Source organism: Oreochromis aureus, linkage group 6 (genome assembly GCF_013358895.1).
Source record: "Oreochromis aureus strain Israel breed Guangdong linkage group 6, ZZ_aureus, whole genome shotgun sequence".
Lineage (NCBI taxonomy): Eukaryota > Metazoa > Chordata > Actinopteri > Cichliformes > Cichlidae > Oreochromis > Oreochromis aureus.
This window is the reverse complement of record NC_052947.1, coordinates 14,711,490-14,734,163: the sequence shown is the minus strand read 5'-3', so window position 1 is coordinate 14,734,163 and position 22,674 is coordinate 14,711,490. Positions and strand designations below refer to the sequence as shown.

The 22,674-nt window shown below is 41.0% G+C and overlaps 2 protein-coding genes and 1 long non-coding RNA gene across 3 annotated transcripts in view; 2 read left to right on the top strand and 1 right to left on the bottom strand.

Annotated features, from left to right (window-relative positions):
• Nucleotides 1–7,697, top strand: part of LOC116312388 (sorbin and SH3 domain-containing protein 2) — a 47,893-nt gene extending 40,196 nt beyond the window's left edge. The window contains exons 24-26 of the mRNA XM_039613343.1: nt 3,776–3,813; nt 4,037–4,143; nt 5,558–7,697. Of these exons, the coding sequence (XP_039469277.1) occupies nt 3,776–3,813; nt 4,037–4,143; nt 5,558–5,619 (207 nt within the window). The 3' untranslated portion in view covers nt 5,620–7,697. The remainder of the gene's footprint in view (nt 1–3,775; nt 3,814–4,036; nt 4,144–5,557) is intronic.
• A 2,075-nt stretch (nt 7,698–9,772) lies between these two features.
• Nucleotides 9,773–16,703, bottom strand: LOC120440680. Its single transcript, XR_005613442.1, has 4 exons — nt 11,090–16,703; nt 10,413–10,693; nt 10,281–10,329; nt 9,773–10,195 (listed from the first exon to the last, which is right to left on the bottom strand). It is a non-coding gene; the product is annotated as an uncharacterized LOC120440680 (long non-coding RNA).
• Nucleotides 10,530–22,242, top strand: LOC116312387 (PDZ and LIM domain protein 3). The gene is made up of 7 exons (XM_031729800.2): nt 10,530–10,669; nt 16,710–16,861; nt 17,311–17,395; nt 17,492–17,679; nt 19,381–19,508; nt 20,195–20,306; nt 21,806–22,242. The coding sequence occupies exons 1-7, from the start codon at nt 10,577–10,579 to the stop codon at nt 21,993–21,995; spliced, it is 948 nt and encodes a 315-aa protein (XP_031585660.1). The 5' UTR covers nt 10,530–10,576; the 3' UTR covers nt 21,996–22,242.
• The last annotated feature ends 432 nt before the right edge of the window (nt 22,243–22,674 follow it).

Sequence of the window (22,674 nt, the reverse complement as noted above, 5' to 3'; positions counted from 1 at the left end):
AGAGCCTGCTTACTCGTCAAGCCACAAAAAACAATAGAGCAGCTTCAGATCAGATTTGTGCCTTGAACACAGTGATTAAGGCATACTTGGACTTGACTTTTATTATTTATTTTATCAAAATTATAAGTAATCAGAGCCTAACTATTGTTTATTTTACATTGTTACTGTTTAAAATCACGTGTTTTTGTGAAGCTGGTCTCTTTATTTCCTGTTTTATGCAGTCCTCACAGCTGTATGGAATGTATGTACAGTTGTACAGTGTCTGTTTATTTACAGAGGACACTGGTTATTTTCAAATGCACTCTATAAATAAACTTTACTTGACTGTACGACGATGCAATAATGCAAATAATGCATCTCTTTCAGGGCCTTCATAAATTCATTAAGATGTGATTTTGGGGGATATTTCTTCATATTAAAAAAAGCTGTTGGTTATCAACTTGTACCCCAAATAAAAAGAAAATAAAGATCCAAAACTTCCCTCTGGTGTAACGTTAGTCTAGTAATTAGTGAATACTTTAACTATAGTAAGTAAGTCTTCTGTTCTACCTTGAATAGTCAAAACGTACATAAAAACACACAGCACGTCTCTGTTCTAGTTTCATAAATCACCCACTGTTCCTTCTTTTTTTGCTTTATTTTCATGGAGCCTTTCTATCATCCACCTCCACCACCCACCACCCACAAACCCCCCTCCCCTCACCCCTCTTTGAGAAGCCTTGACCTGCAAGCCATCACCACCGAGTGGCTGTCCCTCACAGTGGAGCCGTCAGCATCCACTCAAGCTGGCTCCCTCACGAACACCCCTCTGCCGCCCACACCGCCTCCTCTCCCCTCTGACCTTGCATCTCTCCTAAAGGCTCAAGAGCCCAAAGCACTCTCATCTGCACCGCCACAAAAAAGTTTCACCTTGTCATCCCCACCAACCACAACCTGCAAAGAATTTTCCAGAACGCCCACTTTTAAAGAGGCAAACCTCAGTTTAGGTCACACCACAACTGTCTCACCCATCTCCCCCCCTACTCCTCCTCCTCCTCCCAACCTCCATTTCTCATTAACGTCTCCACTGCCTGACTCTTCATTTCGATATAACTGTGGCAGAGGACTACATATCACTGAGGAAGACTCAAACTTAGGAATTACTACGCCTGAGGTTTTGTCAGAGCCAATAAAATCAGCCACACCTCCTGCACAAGAGCACAAATCCACAGTACGAGTAGACAAAAGCAGGGAAACCCCGGACACTGAACTGCAAGTCAAAGACCCTTATGATGAGCTGTTGTGCATGTTTCTGGATGGTTCCAGCAGCACAGATGATGGTGATGTTTTGAGATCATATCCAGTAGATTCTTCAGCAGCTAAGCTGACCAAAAAGTCTCAAAGCAGGCTCTTCCGATTAAAAGCGGAAGAATCCCATCAGCCGGACGCAAAGGCCCCAGTGGTCGCTCCTGCAAGCAACTCGACAGGCAGCGTTCAGTTAGCAGTGCAGCTTCACAAGCCTGTAACAGTGGAGCCCCTTTGTGTTTTGTGGGGAGAGCAGTCAAAAACTGTGAATGGGCAACGTTTTGACTCACATAGACCACCGTCAGTACAAGCAAAGGAATACGCTGAGTTGTTCATTGAAGAAGACGATGAAGCTAGAAGTGAGAAAGAGGATGTTAGAGTTTTAAGTCAGATGCACAGCCCACAGGTACAGCATGGTGTGCACTGCATCTGTTGAGTTTGGAAATGCTATAGGGCCCTAGAAGGGACATTGAGGAATTAAGTTAATATACTTTAGGTTGTCATTAACTCCCAAAATTACCAAGTGTGTCCCATCATTCTTTTTTTATGTTTTGTTTTGTTTTCTCCCATCTCCTGCTGCACAACTGCGAAATGCTGAGGCGCATAGTGCGTAAAAGTCGCTAGCACTATGCTGACTCATTAACTGCAGAGCTCCAAACCTCTTCTGGCATTAACATCAGCATAAAAACTGTTCATCAGGAGCTTCTTGGCATTGGTTTCCATGGCCGAGCAGCTCCTGTAGGTGCAGTACACTCAGGGTTTTTTTGGGGTGTATTTAGTGTAACAGGAAACAAGAGGCAGTGCTGAATTCAAGAGGCACTTGAGTTCTCTATCCAGGTTTTTTAACTGTATTATTGTTGGCATCTGATATTAAAAATAATACATTATCTTTATTATTATCACTTAGTCTATAATCACATTATAGACTTCTGTTCTTATTTACATTCAACACTCATCACAAGATTTTTTGGAAACATCTTATACTCAGTGGAAACCAGTGGATACATTTTTGTTTATCAGGATGCTTATCCCAAGATTGTTTTTGTTTTTCCTTTCCTCCATGTCCCGTCTGAGGTTTAGTAAATCACAAACAGAGCAGCTCATCCTGTGATTACACTTTAGTATTCACGTGTGTGTCTTTACCCCATAGGCTGAAGTCTCTCCATCTACTCAGTTTCCCCACACTGGTCTCTCCTCCCCCTCCATACCACCCCCTGTGACCTCCCTGCTTCCCACTTCTTTTTCCTCTGCTTGCCCTTCATCCTCTTCCTCCCACACACAACAGCGGCACAATCATAGTGTCGTCCCTCCCTGTGACCATGCCTCCCCTCGTCCTCCGTCCCTTCCTCAGCTCACAACGTCACCGCTGCCTCCAGTTTCTCCATCTGTCTCACCACCTCCCCTCCACTTCCCTCCAGACGATCCCTCTCAGCGGTCTGTCTCTCACCCCTCAAGCTCTCCTTTTCTTTCTAGTCCCGTCACGACATGTCCCATCTCAGAGCCAAATTTTCCCCTTCCTCCCGCTAACATTGCCCCTCCACCCTCCGCTCAGCGCTGTCCCCCCACTGCCCCAACTGTACCCCATCAAGGACGTAGGTCGCCTAAGGTGAAGGTAAAGCTGGCATGTAACGAGTATGCCATTGATTTGTGGTGATGAGGATGATAAGAACTCTCATAATAGTGTATTTCCCTAACTACTAAGATGTGAAGTGAAAAAGTAACTGATTGGTTATATAGATATCAAAGATTAATTACAATTTATAAACAGTTTTATAGATGCAATACAAGCAGTAACTGTTAGTTTTAGGCACTAATTCTCATTATATGTTAACATGTAAGTACCCAGCTGATGATTTTAAGTGCAGCAGAATACATGCTTGAATAACTGTTAATAGAGTTGTGAGCTGTAACTATACTGTGTTGTGATTAGGAGGCTTTTTATTGGCTTCAGCATGTTGATGGATGATGTTTTACAGCATGTCTTTAGACTCTCTGTCTGTGTGTGGAGCTCAGAGTCGAGGTTGCTGTTGGTTACTGTTAAAGATTATAGGTGTGTTGCTTCTGGTCTTTCTGCCTGTTAAGCAGGATCCAATTGTTGGTGGTAAACCCCCTCGTAGCCCCATCTTGTCCCGGAGGTCCTATCTGTCACCCGTTAGAGGTCGAAGGGTAGGGGGGCATGTCTTCATTCAACCATGCTCATAGTGCACTCCTGTCTCTGTGCAGGAGGGAGATGTTGGGATATAACCATGTCATTCATGACTGATAACGTGCTACAGTATGCTTTTTTTGGTTCATTTCTTTTTGTTCTTTTGTCATATGATGATTTATAATTTCACTTTGTGAGAAGATAAAAATCAGAAGTATCTTAGAGCAAAAACTTGCTAAAATCTTTTCTCCTCAAACACTAAACAAAAGCTCCACGAATGGCAGAACACAAATTTGTGTTAATCATTTGTGTTTCTCTCTTTGTCCCTTTGTCCCTAAAACTCAGCGGTCTGTACAGGATGCACTCCACGGTGGAGGAGACCCGTAAGTAGTATGATTTTCTTTGAACTGCTATTAACATCTTTCTCTGTGCTTTAAAAGGGTGTGTGTGTGTGTGTGTGTGTGTGTGTGTGTGTGTGTGTGTGTGTGTGTGTGTGTATAGCAGTAACTGTAATCAAAACAACTGCACCCATCCAGTTTAAATTAGCCGTACTTGACAGTGAAGAAATACTTGCCAAAGATAAAAATCAAATCTTTTCCAACCCAGGTACCAGGCGCTGTACAACTACATGCCTCGCAACGAGGATGAGCTGGAGCTGCGGGAGGGAGACATCGTTGATGTGATGGAGAAATGCGATGATGGCTGGTTTGTTGGTAAGATGAACAGACATCAGCTAACAAAAGTAATAGAGATAGAAATAGAAAACGCATTGAGCCAAACACATGATGAACTAAAAGTGAGTTTATCACTAAAGTGTATAAAGTGGTATAATGATACTGTTACACTCGCCTGCCTCTTATATAAATGCATAAAATCTAATCAGCCAGTCATGTGGCAGCATCTCAATGAATTTAGGCATGTAGTAATGATCAGGAGGACCTGCTGAAAATTTACAGGATTTTCCCAAATAACCATCTCTGGATAGAAAATATCCAGTAAGCGTTGATGCACTGGATGAAAATGCTGTGTTGATGCCAGAGGTTAGAGGAAAATGGCCAGACTGTTTCCAACTAAGAGGAGGGCAACAGTGACTTAAATACCCACTCATTACAACCAACTTAGGCAGAAGAGCATCTCTGAATACACAGAGCAGAAGGAGACCATATAGGGAGCCACTCCTGTGAACTAAAAGCAGGAAACCGATGCTACCATTTACATGGGCTCAGAAAAATCGGACATCAGAAGATTGAAAAAATGTTGGTCAGAGTCTCGATTTCTGCTGCAATGTGCAGATTGTTGATGTCATAATGCCAACAAAGAATTAAGGAAGTTGTGAAGGTAAATGAGTGTTTCTAGTCGAGAATCAGCAAATAAGAAGAAAATAAATACAGTCAATGTTTAACTTGATAATGACTCCAATAAAGCGCTGAACTACTTTCAGTTAAATTAGGAATTTGATAACTCTGTCCACCACTGTATATATCAAAGCATTCAATATAATTTCATAGATACTCACAAAAATCACAGAATTTACCTCAAGGAACTTTTACACTTTATACAGTGCATTTTATGCTTTTGTTTGTTATTTCTTTCCTGTTGTTTTTGTGCTGGTTTCTAGCTTTTTAACCATTACTAATGTATGAGCTAAAGTTTAGTCAGTTACAATGGACCGAATGGTGAAATTGTAGAGAAACTGTCATTTAGTCTCATCCTGTGCTGTTGTTTCACACCATGAAATGAATGTGATTTGAGAACACCGACTTTGGACCCCCTCCTTAATTTAATATCTAAAGTCAGGGTGTAAAGACAAACTCGACCTAAAACCTTCTAAAAAAATAGAGGAAAACTAAAGCATAAAAATGTAGAAAGACTAGACACACCACTAGATGTCAGTGTGGTTTCAGCACTGACTGTGGGAGAAGACAAAACAACAGTATCCCTCACAGCTGAGCACAGTTTAAGTGACATTTCTTTGTTTTTGTCAGTTTTTCAAAAATGAAACTTGCTTAAATGTTCTCAGTTCTCTGAATCTCCACAGTTGGTGGATTTCTAGACTACAGCTGACATTTGTGCCATAGTCGTGTTTCAGCCCTGACAGTTTCCTTTCATTGTTCTGTGTTTGTGAAGGGACCTCTCGAAGGAGCAAGTTGTTTGGAACCTTCCCAGGAAACTACGTGAAGCAGCTATAATGATTCCAAACTCCCACTGACCCCGCCCCTTTCTATGACCCGTTCATCGCCCTCCTCAGCACAGCACCCGCAGGACATCAACAAAGACCTGCAGCACACGTTTGTGTTTGCGTGTATGTGTGTGGCTTGTCAGCTTCACACAGACAAAATACTTAGCTCTAACTAGCCATCTTTAATGGAAGACTTCTATAAAGTAATAACGCATTTTTTAAACTTATCTTTTTACCCTTATTTTTCTATTATGGAGAACCGAAGATTTGTGCTGCACCCAGTGACCTTTGACTTTTGACAATAACGGAAGTATATCTGCAGTGATGCTTTCCTTTCTGTTTCAGTTGTTTAAGGACATTAAGATCACCAAGAATACCTTTTTTTCTGCAGTAGCTCAAAATTTAAATCACTTATAGTTAACTTCAGTGTTTATTTACAGATATCTCCACAAAGATTTAGTGCAGAGAGTGTTAAAGGAAAGCAGTATTGTGTCAGGAGGCCAGATGTGTTTTGGCAAATTAGGAGCCAACGTGTTGCCAGGTAAAAGGACGGTTCAGCAAAGGGTTTTTGTTTTATTTTGGGGGATATTATTTAATAAAATGAACAATAAGTTTCAATACTGGAGACGTGAAGAAAAACACAATCACAGACTTAGCTCGAGATTAGAAAACACATTGTTGCTGTTCAGTTATTTTCACGTTAGAATTGAAGCACTTTTACTGAACTTGATCACAAACAATCTCTTTGGTTTATTTTTTTAACCTCACTTCAGATTTTACACAGCAGAGGTCATTTTGACTGCGCCTGGCTTCGGGGGAGAGGAGTGTGTTGAAAGTGTATGCAGAAAGGTTACTGACCTTTTTTAGGTATTATATTTATTAGAAGACGAAGGCTGGTCTCACTGTGTTATACGATGATTTTTAGAAAGAACGGAGCACCACATTGCTTTTTTTTTTTTTAAGCATATTTTAACAGTACCTAACTTACATTTGAATGATTGTTATTTTATTGTCATCATTAATCAATGTCCAGGTTCTGAGTGATTACAGAAAAACAAAAACACGATGGTTAATGGGCTAAAAAGAACTTACGGGCATCCTGTTGTTTTATGATGAATTTATTTAAGTCAGATACAGGATGGGAATTTTGAAAATCACAGAACTGCTGTTGGATCTTTTATAGCTGTTGTCAGAGTGAGTGGGTAGTGTGTCATTACCCATGTGTGTACTGTTGTGAAATGATTGGCAATTTCCATCTTAGCGTGTCGTTCTCAGTAACTGATCTCTGTTTTGTTTTTTCTTCACAAAGGATGGACACTGACAACAAAACGATGTAAAAGCACCTTAAAATATTTTATCATTCACTGTCCTTCACGTCACTCTCTGTCATTCACCATTTCAGCCGGCGTGAGTTCACCGTGTGCGAGTGTGAGCGTGTCGTGTTTTTGTAAGCCTTTTTTGTTTTTGTATGTGAGCTGTAAAATGGCCAACATCCACTTGCTTTATAAAGTCGGCTTTTTCTCATCCACCATCACGTTTGGTTTCCTCTCTTTCTTTCCATTTCGCATCATCAGTGGTGCTAACCCGCATTCTTCTGAGAACGTCTCGTGTAGCCGGGCTCGTAGGATTTTCTTTGCTCCAGTTCGTCGTTTTTACGTTGGTGGGGTATTTAAAGTGAATTTACTGTAGGTAGACCGAGTAGAGTTGGTGATCGCTGCCTTAAATCCAGCTCACTAATTTAATAGCCATGTATATGTAAACCTGTGATGCAAAAACAAAAATAATAATTTATGCATATGTAGTTTAGAAAGTGTATGAAAGTGTGCAGAGAACATAGAAAGTGTTCAGTGTTTAAACGTTAGGCCCTCTGTCTGCCTTTGATACGAGCGTAAGAACAGATTCGAAGCAAGGAGATGAATTTGATTACTGATATGTTTATACGTGTATGAAAGTGTAAATCTTATGTTATTCATGTTATTATTGAACTCAATGCACACTCTTGGACCTGAGTATTTCTACAGTATCGTAGGACTTGTTGGATGATTTTAAGGGGCTGTATTGCTAATAAAATCCAGCTGGTAGATCAAATATTCCAACATTTTTTTTCTTTCAACTCAACAGAGAATGATTATGTCATCCATCTGAAATGAAAATCTCAGGTGCCATAGGCAGGAATCTAGAATTCCCCAAGATAAATCCTCTCCTACCAGAAGGGCACAGGACACACGCAAGTCTAAAACAATGAATTAATGTTGACTTTTGACGTCAACCAGGATTTAAAAACTGATTTCCCAGGTGAAAATCCTCTGCTTAACACATTACACTGAGGCGTAAATTCATGTTGCCGTGTTTTTGTCGGTTTGCATCGGTATTTAACTGAACAGAGTGAAAAGTTCTGGGTATACAACCTACACAGATGTTCTTAGGTGCTTAGGTGCTGAAAGCTGATTGATAGAAATGTGGGCTGGAATACGAAAGCGAGTGACGTCAGAATTCACCATGAAGGGTTTTTCCCCATTCATTAAAACATCAAAAGAGCAGAAAAGCAAAGGAAGCACCTGCAGAGAACGACCGTTTAAACCATTTTTAACACTTGGTTTCACTTCACTACTAAGAAGGTCTTTGTCTATTATTACTTCAGCCCTATTCTCGGTAGAAGCTAAGCTAAAGGACCAACAGACTAATTCTTACTGACAATGCCCCCTGGTGGCAGTAAACTGCTACAACGTATACACGACTACTGGAAACGACCAATGTATAACTGGTGAAAAGCCCTGTGGTTGGAGAAATCTTGTGTCGGATGCTTTTTCTTTTGTTTTTTAAACCAGAAAACAGAGCCCAGAGAAGCTGGAGGCGGGTCACTCCCTCTCAGAGTACTTCATTATACTTAAGTTATATAATATTGAATTATGTTATTGTTGCCTGCCCTAGCTTTAAAGGTACGATATATAATTTAGATGGACACGAGTACCTGCTAATTAGTGCTAGCTGACTAAAAACACAAATTTTGTAGACTGGAACTCAAAGCAGGGCACGTAATTCCATTACCTGCACCCAGGCAAGTTTTTGTGGTGTTGGTGCCATAAAAAGAATTCAAACATCCATTTCAGTCCAGTTGACTTCAGGTGACGTAAAATCACTGAACTGAATCCCCAACCGCAGAGGCAATCTTTTAATACAGGAGTCGACAGGGATTGACTCTCTTTTGGAGCCAGTAGAGGAAACCAATCTGCAGTAAAAGGCCGTCGTGTGCCAATAAGAAGGCAGCTGCATGTTCAAGTAAACCATCTCAGTATTTTGGCTCTCAGCTACAGGGACATTTCTTTCTTCTTACAAACAAAACTTTTGCAAAAGGTCACAAATTCTTTGCGAAGAGGCAAAGAAACAGCAGTCGGTGTCTGCGAGGGTGGAAGGTCCGCTTCAGTCCAAGCGATGTAAATTTCACTATCAGGAGGGGAACGTGTGCCCTGCAGTTTGTCGCGACACTCTGGCTACAATCCACCATATGCACGGGTCCTCTAGGCGGACTTGAAAACAAGAATAAATAAAGGATAAATAAGGAGAGCTCTTTCAGTGGGTCTGCAAACAAGCAGAGTCCTGGCTTCAGTCATGTTCAACAGCGCTATTGGTGGATTTTGAAGCTTCAGCACACATTGAACCAGTAGAGCAGTCCTGATCTATGTTGCATTAAACTTGCATGACATATATAATTATTCCATTCCTCAGGTAAAGCAAGGTAAACATAAAGTTCATATAATGCCGATATGATTGCGTACTTGAACGCTGCACGTGTGCTAAATATGGTTTTGGTGTAACAGAGAGAATGGATGCATGGATCTGTACTCTTACTGTTACAGCCAGTTAATTCTGTCCAGAGAGAAAGAAATGTGGAAACACGAGTGCTTCCATGTCATGGCAACCACAGAAACAAACCATGAATCTGATCCACGCTGAAATACTGCAAGTGGGAAAGGGTTTTCAAGGCCGATGGCAGAGTTTGTGGTGTGGATTCATAATGGCACATTTACATGATTAAGCCTCTCTCTGCTCAGGCTAAATGGTTATCACTGTTGACACAGATTAGCATGCCTTACAGGCATGGACCATTTGATGTTTTTATTTATTTATTTTAACTTATTAATAGTACTATGCAGATATGAAAGGGAAGCAAAGAAAATATTCTGTATTGGCTGAAAAATAAAATCCTGAGATCACAAAGAGCGAATTCAGATTTTGGACTAGAAGAAGTCTTTAAAGAGATGAGAAATGGTTTGGTTTGATAGAGTAGACAAAGCCCGGTTTCTGCTGTAAACACATTAAAAAAAAACTTCAAGTCAGAGCTGGATTGTTATCAAGCTCGGCTAGGAGTGAAAGTCCTGGGTCCCTTCCAAATCAATAGTGACTGGAATGTGCCTGTGAGACCTCCAAGGCCTCAGAGAGAAGCTTTGCCTTCAGACCAAATAAGGACAGGAGCAGCAAGACCCATCAACCAGAGTAAGAGGAGGCCAGCCAGACCTCGAGCTGCCTGGGGATGAGAAGCATTAGTGGGGGCTGGCTCCTGACAGAAGCTGGTTTACATCTTCAGCCTGTGTGTGGACACGAGTTCATTTAGGTAAGCATTGACTGAGCCAGAACTGGTTATGAGTAAAACAAGCAATGCTTTGGTTTTACCTCATCCTCGTGACAAACACTGGCTTCTATTCGGAGAGGAGGAATAGTACTGTAAAAGAAGCAACGAGACATGCTCAAACAGAATTAGTACAGACAGACTTGAGAGTCAGTTCCCAAAATCTGACCAATTACCTCACTCACGGGGCGGGAGCTGTCCATCCTCCTCCCCCTGACCCCCTCACTTGGTTCAAAATCTCCATCACTTTGATATTCCACTGCTCTTTAACTGTGATCCCCACAGTGTGCAGTTTACTGTCTGTGCTGCTGTTAAAACAGCAGGGAGACTTTAAAGGGTCATGCCACTTAACGTGGTGCTGGATGGGCCGGCCCCCTGGGGCTTTCGTCTGACAGGAGGAAAGGACTTCAACCAGCCCCTGACCATCTCCAGGGTGAGTGAGTGAGTGGCATAATGTCTGCATTATAAGAACAGAAGCAAAGTGATATCAGTTTGCCAGTTTTTTTTAAGTAGTTCTTTAAATCATTTTTTTCTTTTCCCAGTGCATTTTTCAAATAGCTTTAGGGTAAACATTGTGCTTCCAGACGAGTCATTCTAGAAACATTCTGGTGTGGTATGAAGCTTGCACCTGTGCCGCAGTAAATGCAAGAGGCTTAGATACAAATAGCAGCTTGCATTGTTACCCGACATATGTGCGCACACACACACGAATACACACACACACAAACACGGATGTCTCATTGAGTAAATTTTGAAGCATGGAAAATATTTCCAAAATCATACTCTAATCCCGCTGCCTGTGTGAATAATCACCAATTTAAAGGCGATGATCTAAACAAATGTTTGGACAAACCTGTGTGAACCTCCTCACGTTACAGGACGAACAGACAGTGCCGATGCTGGAGTGATGAGCGCAGCATTATGAAATGTCTGTTAGAACAGTGCAGCTGTTGAGAAGAAAGTACGACAACTTTGGATCAGCTTACAGCATCAGGCAGCTCGTCATCCTCAACAGCACAGAGAGAGATAAAAGATGAGAGAAGAAACAAAAATAACTTGCAAATACAAAAAAAAATACCAACTAGTCATTTGGACATGTGAATGACTGACTGGAGGTGGACTTGGAAGACAAGAAAATGGAAAAACTCTTATCTTTATGGGGTCATCGGTGATGAAAATGATAATTTCCTGGAAGAAATTAGGTATTTCCTGTTGACACGAAGTACTAACAAGGGAATCCTCACAGATACCAATAATGATGTTGTAAATTTAGCACAAATTAAATGGGACAGTTCACATTCTCTGTTTCTGAAAATATGTTAAATATGTTCATGTATTTTGTAGGTCAAAGCTGGATAAGAAGATAAATACTGTAAATAAGTGACTGGGTGTTGTTGTCAGTTTAGTACAAATATGATAACAGATGGTCTTTCATATCTCAGACCTCACTAAGTGACTCTTTATATCGCTGCCCTTAAGTCACCAGGCCCTAGTCTAATAGTATAAAATTATTGTTTTTGTGGTTTGTGTATGTGAGAGTGCAAATAGCATTCTAATAAGTAAGTTTTCAAAGTGCAGGTAAACTAGAGAGTCCAACTATCTGTTTCTATCTGTTTTTGTTTTTTCAGAACGCTAAGCTAGGCTATGCTAACCAGTGGCTCCTATTGTCTTATTTTTAAAGGAAAATTCAGGTATTTTTCAAACCTATTTATATCTTCTAATTTGGGGGACCTAAATGTTTTTTTTTACCTAAATAATTTTTGACCAAAATGTTTGTACTTTCTAATATGGAGCAAGAAACCAACAACCGTCAAGGAGGCTAATCCCACTTAGCAATGATCTGTGTCAAAGTAAAAGCTTGTTTTTGCTACCAGCAAGCTTAGACTGTTATTCTGAAGCTTCAGTCAGTGCTATCATAAAATGTTTTTTCATTCATTTATGGAATACCTATCTACAACTTCAGAAAAGTGGTGTAGCACCCAGCTTACTAATGCTTGGGCAGGAAACCTCGCTGCCACTCTTCCACCAATTTCAGTTGGTAGAAGTTGCTTTCTAGTATGTAATTTATATTTTAAAAAGGATTATATTAACTATTTTGTTTTTTTAGAACTAGCTAACTTTTTCTTCCAAAACCTAACCTAATCATACAGTCAAAAGCAAAGTTTCAAAACAGATATCCTAAACGGCATGTGAACTTTTTCCTTATGGGTGAAAAATCTGTCATTTTTGCTGTAGTCTCTTTAAAGCGGTGACTTCCTGTCAACTTTTAGTATAACTTCAGATGTTTTCATTTCCATTCTCACAGGTGTATAAAATAAACTACCCAGCCATGCTCAGCTCAGTGAATTTGATCATAACACGGTGACTACTTTAATGTCTTCAACTTTAAGCATTATTCCTAAGTGGAAGCATTTAGGAAACACAGCAAGCCACGTAAGTTGCTGAGCGGGGCTGAACATGGTGCTTAGGAGATGCTCTGCTGACTGCACAACTGCAGACGTTCATACCTCCTATAGCATTACCATCAGCACAAAAATCGTGCACTTGGAGCTTCATCGCATGGGTTTCCTGTAGGTGTAACGTGTAGGTGACGCAATATTTTTGAACATATAGCCTGTGAGTAAGAAAAACAGTCACTGTTACTTTGATGAGGATTATTTCTAAATGGGATTACATGGTGCCTTGTACTTGGAGGTTGTAGCGTTTTTGTTCCATGTTGGTCAAAATCAATTTTTTTTTTTTAAACTTTTCAATAATTCAGACTCCAAAAGCCTAATTAACAAAACACATAAGAAAATGAAGAATAACAACAAAAAACTACATAGTCGTTTTCTATTTCAATGGATGCCCACAGTTAAAAGGCATTTATCTTGGCTACAGCTCCAAATAAATGTTTTGATCACTACAAAATCCAAAAGTTAGGATTTTGACGATGAGCACTGCTTTCTCCACCGGTGTTAAAACTCGCCTGTGGGCTGAATCCCCAGAGTCAGCCAGAGATGGAGATCAGTAATCCTGTTATGTATGATGGGGTTATGTGAATCTATATTTAGGGAGAGACCTCAGGAAATACTGACCAAAAGCAATTTTAGCTCACAAACCAGCAGCTCTTTCCAGTAAACTCACACCTGTTGTGTTAGTGGACACTCAGAGGCCTATATGAGCACAGTGATGAAAGAAGGCTGAGATTGAAGAGAGAGGGGAAGCGGAAACGATATGAGAGCAGCAATATGAGAAGCTGTAGCCTCAAATGCATTTGAAACAGAGACAGCTGTAAGAAAAAACAAAAAAATATGATAAAAAAAAAATGGCTACAGGGCAGATTAAAAAGCTGCTACTTCAGTGAACCCACGAGATTCATTTGAGAGCACAAGTGACTCGACTCGCTCCGTTCACTGCCATTTTTGGTTAGGAACATCCTCCCCTTCATGAGCCGTTGGTGTTCCCAGCTGGTGAAAGTAAACACAAGTGATAATCATCTTTTTCTTCAGCGCACAGGGGCCTTAACGTGGGCGCCGCTCCAGATTTACCCATGAAGATCTGCATCTCTGTGCGATGTCTCCATGAGGGGTATAAAGCACATGGAAACAATTGCCTAACATGCATTACGTGTCTCTGCAGGATCTCTGTGAGAGAATTACTCCCATGATGTCATTACTTTGGCTTAATTCTTAAGATTACAACTGTATATGCTTATCAGAAACCAGCGGTCCAAACAGGCTGAAAAAAAAAAAGAAGAAGATTGGAGCTGACAAGGAGGCTGAGGTACTCCTTCACAAACAGCTTCAACCTGCCACATTCCCAGTCTTGCTACTTGCATCACCTATTTTATCCTGGACTCTTAAGAAAATAGTTTTAGAGCAAGCAAGGGAGGTAAAAAGAGAAGAGAGAGGGAGGACAGGAGACAGGCAGAAAGAAAAGGCAGACAGGTGGTTGCAATTTAAACAAAGACAAACGTTTGACATGACAGCTGAACTCCGAGGAAGCAAAAGAATGTAATTAAAGAAAAAAATAAAAAGCATGGCTGTGTACCTACTCGATCCAGACATGAGAGCAGCGAGACAAAGTCTGACAGCGCTCTCAAACAAATGCTCCACTGTAAATTACCGCTCCCTCTTTTGGAAGCATGAGACATCCCCTCACCACTTTCATCCGCTGTTATTTATAGGCAGATGACCTAATTTAAGTTTCGGTGTAACATCTCGGTGTAGCTCAGTCTGCAATGTCCAGTAATGCAATATGACTGAGCACAGGTCGTGGCCTGTGTGGCGCAAGTGGAAATTTTGGGTTGTGTTTGATGTTGCCTCGGGAGAGGCTCTCTGTGACCCTGGTGGCTTTCTGGCAGTTCTTGTTCTTTTTCTCAGTCACTTCCTGACCACCAGAATACATATTACCATCTGGACGCTGTCACTCGGTGTTTACTTTGGCTCCATGACAGGAGAGTTTACACACATGCATACCAACCAGAGCAACGTCTCTCTGTTAACAGCTACTGTGGAGAGTGCACGAGCTGCTGAATTTATAGATTTAGCTCATCAATGGTCTGAATTTGGGGGGGTGGGGTAATATAAAGCTTTGATCCAAGCAGGAGAACAGAAACAAGGGGCCCAGCCCCTGAATACTGTATTAAAAGATGACGTGCCGCTGATGGAGAACAGACTTTTCACAGCACTGCAACATCTGGACGTACTGGACTGTATAAATGTACAGAGGGAATCCAAGTCAAGGGCAGAGTTTCTGTTTAATAAACCTAAAGCTTCAATCCCTGTAAGAATCTCGACCATACCGTAGAAATGAAATCACCAGAATATGTTGGGGGTTTTTCTTTTTTTACTCAAGTCTTTGTGTGTAAATATGTATAACTTTAAGCATATTATATGTATTTGCTCGTTCATGTAAGGTGCTGTTGAAAAGAACTACATTTGGACTCTGTTGAAGCTGGATTTAAATGCTCAAACATGCCAAGTTTTCTATGTTTTTGAGAGAAGAAAACGTTGTTATGATTGTTAGCAAACTATGATACAACAAACAGGAAATAGTTTTAATACAGACGTAAATATCGTGCTTATTTTCCTCTCCCTCTATTGATAATGACACTAATTCAGGCTGTTTCAACCTTTTCCGCTGCATAACTTGGTCTTCTGGTCCCAAACTTTTCCCATGACCCCACCAACTACAGCCGTGCATCCCTGAATTCGTCGAGGGCATGTTTTTGTTTGTCACTGAAACTCAGAGGAATAAACTGATATGAACATTTAGTTAAATCGTAGGACAAAAAGCAAATTAAGACAGCTGCTGCTGAAATTAAAAGTTGGATGTTGGACAGACTATTTAGGAATTAGCTAATGAATGCTGTGTCTTAGTACAGTTTTTAACTCCCATAATTTTCAGAAATAGTTGCTTGGTGAAAAACTTGTTGTTGTGTTTCTTAAAGATTTTGCCCCATTTAGTGTTCCCAGGGAACGCTGTGTAGGAACTGAAAAAGGCCATAGAATATGCTTGTTAAAGTATCCTTGGTCCTACATGGAGCCATCTGCATTATTACTCACCGCCACAGTCAAACGAAAGCACACCCAGTTTAAACTCTGTGGTTTTATATATCGGGAAATTGAGAAAATCTATCTGGACTTACAATTGGATAAATACAACCTCAGATGAACTGTGTCTGTGAAAGTACGCCCGTATTGCTTAAAAGGCTAAGTAGCAGCCATGAGCTACTGATCAAATTCACCAGATTAACTGATCATCAGCAAATTTTGGGAGTTTGCTTGCCTGGAACATTCAGGTCCCAATCAATCTGGAGAAGGTTATAAGGCAATTTCCAAAGTCCATCATTCTACAGGGAAACATTATTCACAAGTCAAAGACATTTAAGGCAGCTGTTAATCCTCACAGGAGTAATCTTACCCCAAGATCAGGCCATGCATCTTCAGAGAAACACTAAAATTACCAACAACTACATCCTAGACTCTACAGGCTTCAGTTGGGACAGTAAATGTTGAAGTTCATGGCAATACATATAGAAAAGTCCTGTATGGCTTATTTGGAAGGGTTACTAGGAGGAAGCCTCTTAACTCTAAAAAGGTAAGTGCTACTTTCAGTAAAAACCAAACACAGCATATCAGCACAAACACCTTGTACCGACAGTCAAGCACGGTGGTGGAAGGGTGAGGATTTGGGCTAACCTTCAGTGAACTGAATGGGTTCTCTCCGTGTACTCTGAATTCCTGCCACAGTCCAGAGACATGCATTCAGTGGGGTTAGGTTAATTGGTGATTACTTGTCTGCCTCTCTGTGTGAACCCTGTGGCAAATTGGTGACCTGTCCAGGGAGTACCCTGCCTCTCACCCTATGGCAGCTGGGATAGACTCCAGCAACCCCACGACCCTGATAAGGACAAGATATTTGTTTTTCCTTTTTTTTTGTTATCCACTTGTCTATGATGCTCGCCTTGTTTGTTGACTCCCATCCAGATCACTCCTGGCAGTAGGGCATCTGCTGCCAACCTGTGCCCTGGTGATGTCATCCTGGCTATTGAGGGAGTCCCAGCAACAAACATGCTGCATTGTGAAGCTCAGAACAAGATAAAGGAATCCACTCATCAGCTCTGTCTCACCATTGAAAGGTTAGCGGGAGTATACACATGCTCACAAACCTTTTTTTTTTTTTAAATGTCATTCAGCTTTTGATTCAACTCTAAGTTAAATTTGAAGTTGGATTTATTTGGTGTTAGCTATTTCACAGGTGTTCGCTTTACTATAAAGGTATAAATCCATGACTAATGTATCCAAATTCGATAATGCAGATTGTTACTGAAATAATTTTGTGTTTTGACCCTTTAATGATAATAATAATATCCACTGCTACTACAAAAAAAGAAAAACAGTGGGAAAAAAATGTGGAAGAAATATGTAGCCTGTGGTACTTAAGGAAAGACATAAATCTAAGGTCAGTTTAGATGTTTTATGTGCCAGGATTAGTAGACTCACATGTGCGCACAAGCTTCAAAAACAGGCATTAAACAGTCAGTTCATCATGGTGAACTTCTGACCAGGATCTGCCTTTAAATTCCAGAAACGAATCAAGACTGTGGACTCCACGTGTCATGGAGGACGGGAGAGCTCACCCATTTAAAATAAACCTGGAATCAGAGCAGCAGGTCTGTGAGACTGTATGTTTAGTAGCTATGATGCCTCAAATCTTTGTATCTTGTTACTGCTTCAGTAGTGTCCTTGCTTCCTTCTTCTCCTACCAGGAATATAAACCAATTGGCACAGCTCACAATAGAAGAGCTCAGCCATTTGTGGCAGCAGCGAACATTGATGACAAGCGCCAGGTAGTCAGTACGTCCTACAACACGCCTATAGGCCTCTACTCCACAGGCAACATCCAGGATGCTATGGAGGGCCAGATCCGAGGCTTGGTCCAGCACAAGCCTGAGAGGTGATCAGTGCAAATAATCATTAGTTTCTCTAAAAGCACCACATTACACAAACTAAGTGCAAAAACCTGATGCTTAGAAATACTTTTCTATCAGTCATTGTGTTGGTATGTTCAGAAATATAAAAGTGTGTAAGTATACAGCCTAATAAGTCACACACAGAGAAAGATGTCACATGTGTTAGCACGACAGCATGCCACACTGTGCCACCAACACATTACACCTACAGGAAACTCATGTAATGAAGCTCCCAGCGCACAGTTTCAGTGCTGATGTTAATGTACAAGGAGGTTTGGAGGTCTGCAGCTATTGAGTGAGCACAGCGTTGGTGACTTTTACGCACTACCTCAGCACTTGGCAACCCTGCTCTGTAACTTTGGGGTCTGCCACTTTGCAGTTAGGGTTACTAAATGCTCCCACTTTGCAATAATATCACTTACAGTTCATTTTTGAAGAAATGTCATGAACTAATTTGTTGCAAGTGCATAGTTGGCATCTTATTACACTACCATGCTTGAATTCAGCGAGCTCTTTAGAACGACTGATTTTTTCACAAATGTTTGTAAAGGCAGGCGGCATGGCTAGGTGCTTTATTTTATACACCTGTGGCTGAAAGCACCTGAATCCAAAGCCTAACAGGTGTTTCACAATACTTTTGTACACACTGTGTACTCCACTTAACCAACTAATGTAAAGCTGTTCTGCTTCACTTGCATGTGTGTCTACTTTGCCACAGCAAACATAAGTGGAAATTCTTACATGAGCTTAAATGAAATGAGTACACATGCTGATTCTCTGGACTAGTTTTGGCCTTCTGGCTTTTAGTCTCACTTTACTAAGGCCTTCTTCCTCTGCGAAGGACAATTATACACTGCAAATAGCTGTTTACTCTTCTGTTAAGTATGGGGGAAGCTTTTAAGAGTGTGCACGGCGTTTATGGTTGAAAATAACTGAGCTGACCCAGAATATTTAACCAAATAACTGATTAACTAATTACTTTCCTCTGGAGCCTCTCTTATGGCAACTCTTTATTTGAGTGATAAGGATCCAGCAATACAACAACAGGAATGAATAATAACCACTGTAGATCCTACAGAGCTACTATTGCACCAATTGTTTTTGCCCGTTTTACACAACTCACCTCCAGAATCACCTGTCCAGTGAGTCACACAGATGTGCTACAGCATGTCAGCCTTCAGCCTTCCCATGCGGTCATATGGATTTCATTAGCTTGTTTGATGTACGGTGTCTTAGGGAATATAGGAAAGAATCTCTTTGTGGCTTAACCACAACTTCTGAATAGGACACTGTTCACATCCGACCAAAGCCAGTCACTCATGCATTACTTCTACACTGATTTACACGAGCACTGCAGCACATTATCAGTACACTGGAAGGGATCATTGTTTATTAAACTATAATTATGGTTAAATTACAGCTCAAATTGTACGTTAATCAAATCCGTGTGATTATTTTTGTCTCGCATCCATTTTCTCCTTGTAAGGCTGACCCATCATGCTGCGTGATCGTCACCTGGTTACGCACATTTGTTGCACACGCTAGACACCAACTTTAAAGCGTGATGGGTGAAACTTTCATTGGGTTTTTTTTGTCAGAATTATAAGACGAGTTCTGTATTACAGTTAGAAGAATTTGATGTAATTTGATGGGTTTTTCTGTGTGTGTCTCGATGCACTGCTCAGTCCCAGGGCTCTAACCAGCATTGAGGATTCTGACGTTTACCGGATGTTACAGAAAGACCAGGAGGAGCCCCAGGAGCCTCGGCAGTCTGGCTCCTTCAAAGCCCTCCAGGAATTTATTGACAGTGATGGTGAGCTCCCTCCTAAATTATGCATTTCTTACCCAAAAAATCAATCCATAAATCATTCATAATTCTTCCCACTTTTTCAGTCTTCACCTGGTTGTAGTGACACTGACAGGCAGTAGTTTTGTCATCAAACACTTTTCAGTTCACGAGATGCTGTTTTTTCACATAAAGTTGCAGTTTTTAAACCTTTTTTTTTCAGCTTTCCCCCTGTAAGAAAAATAAAGAACAAATTTTTCAACCCTGGTTGGAAGAAAGGCCCAGGGATTGATCTAAAAACCCTCTGGCTTAAAGTCACAGCTGAAATTACATGTTGATGACTTACCTGTGGCATTAACAAATTTTCAATAAATTATACTGTGATTTACTTGGACAAAAAGGACTGAAAGTAAGTAGATCATTTATGCAATGCTGTGACAATGTCTCATATCACACCCTATTAAAGCTGCACAGTGTGTTCCCGAGACATGTCATTCTCCTTATTTTTTGAGTATTATTAATACAAAAGCACTTTTCCACGTGTTTCCTTTGTTAGCAGAATATGTATAATGTGCTGAAAAACAAAAAACAAAGACCCAAAATGAATGATCATTCATGCCGCTTTGTCCCCGTCTCTGTGGTTTTTCTTTTCATGTATGTGTTATGATCACGCAGGGTTTTTGTGCTGAGTGGTTTCTTTCTCATGTGATCAGGCACTCGCCCCATTGTGACCAGGACAGTAAAAGCACCCACAACCAAACCAACTACGCCCACAGGAAACCTGCAGAAACTGCCTGTCTGTGACAAGTGTGGGAATGGGATTGTGTGAGTAAAAATAGAACGACTCATCTGCGATTTACATTAAGCCCATCTATGCAGACACAACACAGTCCAGCGCAGTACACCCAGAGGCTCTAGCATCATTTGAAGATCGCAGAAGCTGCATAAATTATATGTGCTCACCTGCTACTTCATTAGGTACACCTGTTCACCTCATTGGTAATGCAAAAATCTAATCAGCCTAATAATGCACTGAGTGGCAGTAACACAGTGCTGAAGTGAAAACTGAGCATCAGAATGGGGATGAAAGGAAAGTTAAGTGACTCTGAATGAGGCATGTTGTTGGTGCCAAACAGGCTGGTCTGAGTAGTTCAGAAACTGCTGATATACTGGGATTTTCCCCTCACGACCACCTCTAGGGATTACAGAGAATGGTCTAAAAAAGAGAAAATATCGAGCGAGCGGCAGTTCTCTCTGTGAAAATTCCTCGTTGACGTCAAAGGTCAGAGAAGAACGGCCAGACTGCTTTAAGCTAATACGAAGGCAACAGTAACTCAATGCAACCAAGTTATGCAGAATAGCATATGTGTCTGTGCAACACGTCGAGCCTTGAAGCAGATGGATTGGAGCAGCAGAGGACCACACCGGGTGCCACTTCTATTAGCTAAGAACAGGAAACTAAAGCTGCAGTTTACATGGGCTCAGCAAAACTGGACCACAGGAGATTGCAGAAATGATGCCTGGTCCGAGTCTCAATTTCTGCTTCAACATTTGGATGGTAGGATCAGAATTTGTTATAAACATGCAATTAATGGATCCATCCTGCCTTGTACAAACAGTTCAGGCTGCTGGTATGGGGGATGTGTTCTTGGCACACTTTCAGCCCACCAGTACTGGCTCAGCATCATTTAAATCGCACAGCCAAACCATCAAAAACTGGATCCTTGAATGTGTCAGTAAGTTCACTGCACTCATATGGCCTCCACCATCACCAGAGATTACTAATATAGATGTGCAGCAGCTGTCTGATGGACCAAAACCTCTGGGAAATGCTTCCAAAACCTTGTTGAATCTGTACCAAAGAGAATTCAGACAGTTCTGAAGGAAAAAAGGATCCAGTCCTGTACTAGCAAGGTGTACCTAATAAAGTGGCCACTGAATGTCAGCTAGAAAAACAAATGTCTTACATTTTGAAACTCAATACATTATCAAGAGATAGATATAGCTTCTGGGAGTGGGGAAGAGAGAAGTCTGTTGAACCTGTGTGTTTTTAAATGGGCAGCAGAGGGCGACTTTTCTGGTTGCAAAAACACAAGTCGCATTGAGGTTGCACTGCAGGAAAACAAGTGTTCCAGTTATTTTGGTTTGTGTCCATCTATTGTCTTTACACTTGGAGCCTGTTTAGAGTACATCTACCAGTGCTTTTAACCTATAAACAGTTAGCACAGCAGTAACTGGGTTCTATGCTTTATCGTGAAGCTGTACCACTTTTTAAGTGCCGTATTTTCTTTGCTCCTGACATCGGTTTGTTTTTGATGCTTCAGTGGGACAGTGGTGAAAGCTCGGGACAAATATCGTCACCCTGGTTGCTTTGTGTGCTCTGACTGTGATGTCAACCTGAAACAGAAGGGCTATTTCTTTGTGGAGGGACAGCTGTACTGTGAGATCCACGCTCGTGCCAGAATGAGACCAGCGGAGGGACATGACTTCGTCACAACATTTCCCTCTGTATAGAACCCTGCCTCCTTTATATGAGCACAGACACATAAAATCTAGGAAGCCCTTCTATTCTTTACATACGTGTTCATGTGTTCGTCTGCACTTTGGTGCTGTGTGTAATAATATTTCTGTAAGAATACACTCTTCACTCTTACTGATATGATGTATTTTCTAAGCAATAATGTAAACACCTGGTTGCTTAGAGAGTCCAGAGAAACCACAATCTGTCTTTCCAATAAAGGCCTCTGCTCATAATGTTAAAGGTCTCTGTATGTGTAGCCTTATTAACAACAACAACATGGCTAAATTACGTCCTCAACATGTCTTGAAGTTCTCCAGAGGCCTGGTAATGAAATAAACATATGATTCAGGTGTGTTGCCCCAGGGTGACATCTAAAACCTGCAGGACACCGGCCCTCGAGGCCTGGAGTTGCCTACCCCTGATTTAAGCTAACAGATGCTAGCAAACTAAAATGAATGTATTTGTTAAAATTCAACATGTACAAACTCATTAAATCTCTGGCATGGTTGTATGCCCGTCATTGGTGTGAAATATCCACCTGCTTCATATTTGAAAGGTGGATATTAAATGTTGTACATTTATAAGCGTTATGGCTATTTGCATTTGTTAGCCACGACAACATTAGCTGTTAGCAGTTCGCATGCTAGGTCTGTGGAGTGTTTTGTAAAGCGG